Below are 2,585 nucleotides of genomic sequence, written 5' to 3' on the forward strand. Positions count from 1 at the left end.
CCCTCCTCACACACACACCCTCCCTCCTCACACACACACTCCCTCCTCACACACACACCCTCCCTCCTCACACACACACTCCCTCCTCACACACACACACAGTCCTCTGATGGGCGGTTAGACCCCCCCAACACACACACACTCCGAGGACACACACCTTTGAGTACCCAGCAGGACACAGACATGAAAATATAAATAAAGGAAAGTTTCAAGTAAAAAAAATACACTTTTAAATGTAGACTGATAAAAAATGTGTTTTTCTGAGAACATTGGTGAAAGAAGTTGTTTTCTGTTTCCTTTGTTTTGTTTTGTTTGTTTATAAAAGTTTATTGCAGATTTAAACAGTTTTTAAATAAAATTGTTTTCCTTTAGTTTTGTGTCCAACTTGTCTGAGCACTGGTTTCATTTCATCGTTTATTTTCAGGTCTACAGCGACATCTGCAGTCAGAATCCTCATGACATCAGCTCTTCTTCTGTCAGCTCAAAATCAACAGGATGTTCAGATTTATGATCGCAATATTCCAACAAACATTAAAAGAATCAAAAGGATTCAAACAGTAAAAAAACAAAGTACAAAATGAGAATGACAACAATGACAAAGTGACAAATAACCTGATATCTGTTTGTTTCTTTATTATATATTAGGTTTCTTATTTATGGTTTAAAAATTGCACACAAAGTTGCAAATGTTTTAAACAAAATCTAAAAAAATCTTTGAAAAAATGTGGATGATTTTTGTTTTTGTTGTTGTTATTTGTGTTTCCTTCTAGAACTTTTCTCATTTATTGGATTCTTTCGTCCACTATTTTTGCCTGGATGTTTTTTATTTATCTGAGAAAAAAAGTATTATTTTATAAGGCTTTATTCTTACTATCATTATTTCCCTTTATGTAACAGTGTTAATGAATTTATTTTAGTTTTCAGGGTAAACAGCAGTTTTTCCAGAACCCAGCAGACATTACCTTTTTGTGTTTTTACTGAGGCTGTACTTACATGTTCCACATGTTCAAATTTGTTCTCAAAACAGTATTTGTTTTTATTCATAACACAAAATCTTGTTAAAGCTACCAGCTTTAGACACGAGCACATCGGCCCACATTCAGGAGTGTATAAATCAAAACATCTGCTGCAGCATTTTCCACATTTACAACCCAAAGATGTCAGCATGTTTATTATTTGTCTTCATGCACAACAAGTTTCACGTGCTAAAAGAAATGAACTTTATTGTTTCTGCACAACCCTTCTTTTAGTTTAATTTTTTTTCTTTAAAAAATACTGAAAAGTATTAGACTTTATTGTGACCTTTGAAGAAGTCCAGGTGCCGATGCTACAGTTTCAAGTTCATATCCTTCCAGGAAAGGCAAATCCAGCTCCTAAAAAAACAATTAACAGAAACTTCATTTAAAAATGTTTTCTTTAATTCGGCCTCCTACAAGATTTTGATTTTAAATAAAAACATAAATGTTTTATCAAAATGTCTATGGATAAGCATTTTTATCTGAATTAAATAAAATAACCCAAAATATTTAAGACTTCAATGTAGAGTCATGGTATAATAATAAATAAATAAAGTCTTGAAAAATCTGGATCTTAAGATCAAAATTCACAACACCAGCTCTCTGTACTTTTAAACAAAAGGCAATTAAGTACACAGCTGGCACTAGAAACTAAAGTAATAAATACACAGATATGAAACAGTAACAGTAAGCTTGATTATGCTGTTTTCTTTGTCTACATACAGCCCCAGTTCTGAAAGATTTGGGTTGTTGTTTAAAATATAAATAAAAAAACAATCAACAGCAGGTTGATTTCCATGGGCATAGCTCTCCTCAGCTCCCCTCAGCCATCAAAAAAATTATAAAAGGATTATGTAAAACTTTAGTGTTTCCAGAACTTTCTTTTCTAAAAATAAAAGTCTGATTTTCTCAAAATAAAAATGTTCAAAAGTTTTAATCCAGCACTGATTTTGTTACGCTAACATTCCTGGAAGAAATGCATATTTTTGGTGAACAGAAGGTTAAGATGATCAGACTGACGGACAGCAGGTAGAGGTGTGATGTCACTGGAGGGCGTGGCTTGTGATGAATGTGTCGTCAGCAGAATGTGGAGGTGATCAGACTGACGAGCAGCAGGTAGAGGTGTGATGTCACTGAAGAAGACGAGCTCGCAGCACGTTTAACGCAGCCACCTGTTTTCAGACAGATGCTTTGCTCGCAGAGCTGACCTGCACACACACACAACATCATGGCTCTGAGCTCATGTGACCCCGCCCACATTAACCAAGCTGTGTCGTTATTCAAGCGTGAGTTTACCTGTAAAGGTATCAGGACAGATGCAGCGCTGGAAGTTCATGCAGGTCCCACCATTCTGACAAATTAATTTCTCTGTGTCACATACTTTTTCTGAGGAAAGAAGAACATTGATGATTTGTAATGTACAGGTGCTGGTCATAAAATTAGAATATCATGAAAAAGTAGATTGATTTCAGTAATTCCATTTAAAAAGTGAAACTTGTATATTATATTCATACATTACATACAAACTCATATATTTCAAATGTTTATTTCGTTTAATTTTGATGATTA

The 2,585-nt window shown here is 34.4% G+C and overlaps 1 protein-coding gene across 3 annotated transcripts in view; it reads right to left on the bottom strand.

Annotated features, from left to right (window-relative positions):
- Positions 1 to 320: 320 nt before the first annotated feature.
- Positions 321 to 2,585, bottom strand: part of ntng2a (netrin g2a) — a 25,852-nt gene continuing 23,587 nt past the window's right edge. For 2 of the 3 annotated variants that reach the window (XM_025008075.2, XM_025008076.2), the window contains exons 12-13: positions 2,313 to 2,402; positions 321 to 2,224 (exon numbers count right to left, since the gene is read on the bottom strand). In XM_025008075.2, coding sequence (XP_024863843.1) covers positions 2,094 to 2,224; positions 2,313 to 2,402 — 221 coding nt within the window. In that variant the 3' untranslated portion in view covers positions 321 to 2,093. The remainder of the gene's footprint in view (positions 2,225 to 2,312; positions 2,403 to 2,585) is intronic. The other variant, XR_003039565.2, reaches the window with a different exon arrangement.

The sequence above is a fragment of the Kryptolebias marmoratus genome, linkage group LG1, assembly GCF_001649575.2.
Source record: "Kryptolebias marmoratus isolate JLee-2015 linkage group LG1, ASM164957v2, whole genome shotgun sequence".
In the NCBI taxonomy this organism is placed as follows: Eukaryota; Metazoa; Chordata; class Actinopteri; order Cyprinodontiformes; family Rivulidae; genus Kryptolebias; species Kryptolebias marmoratus.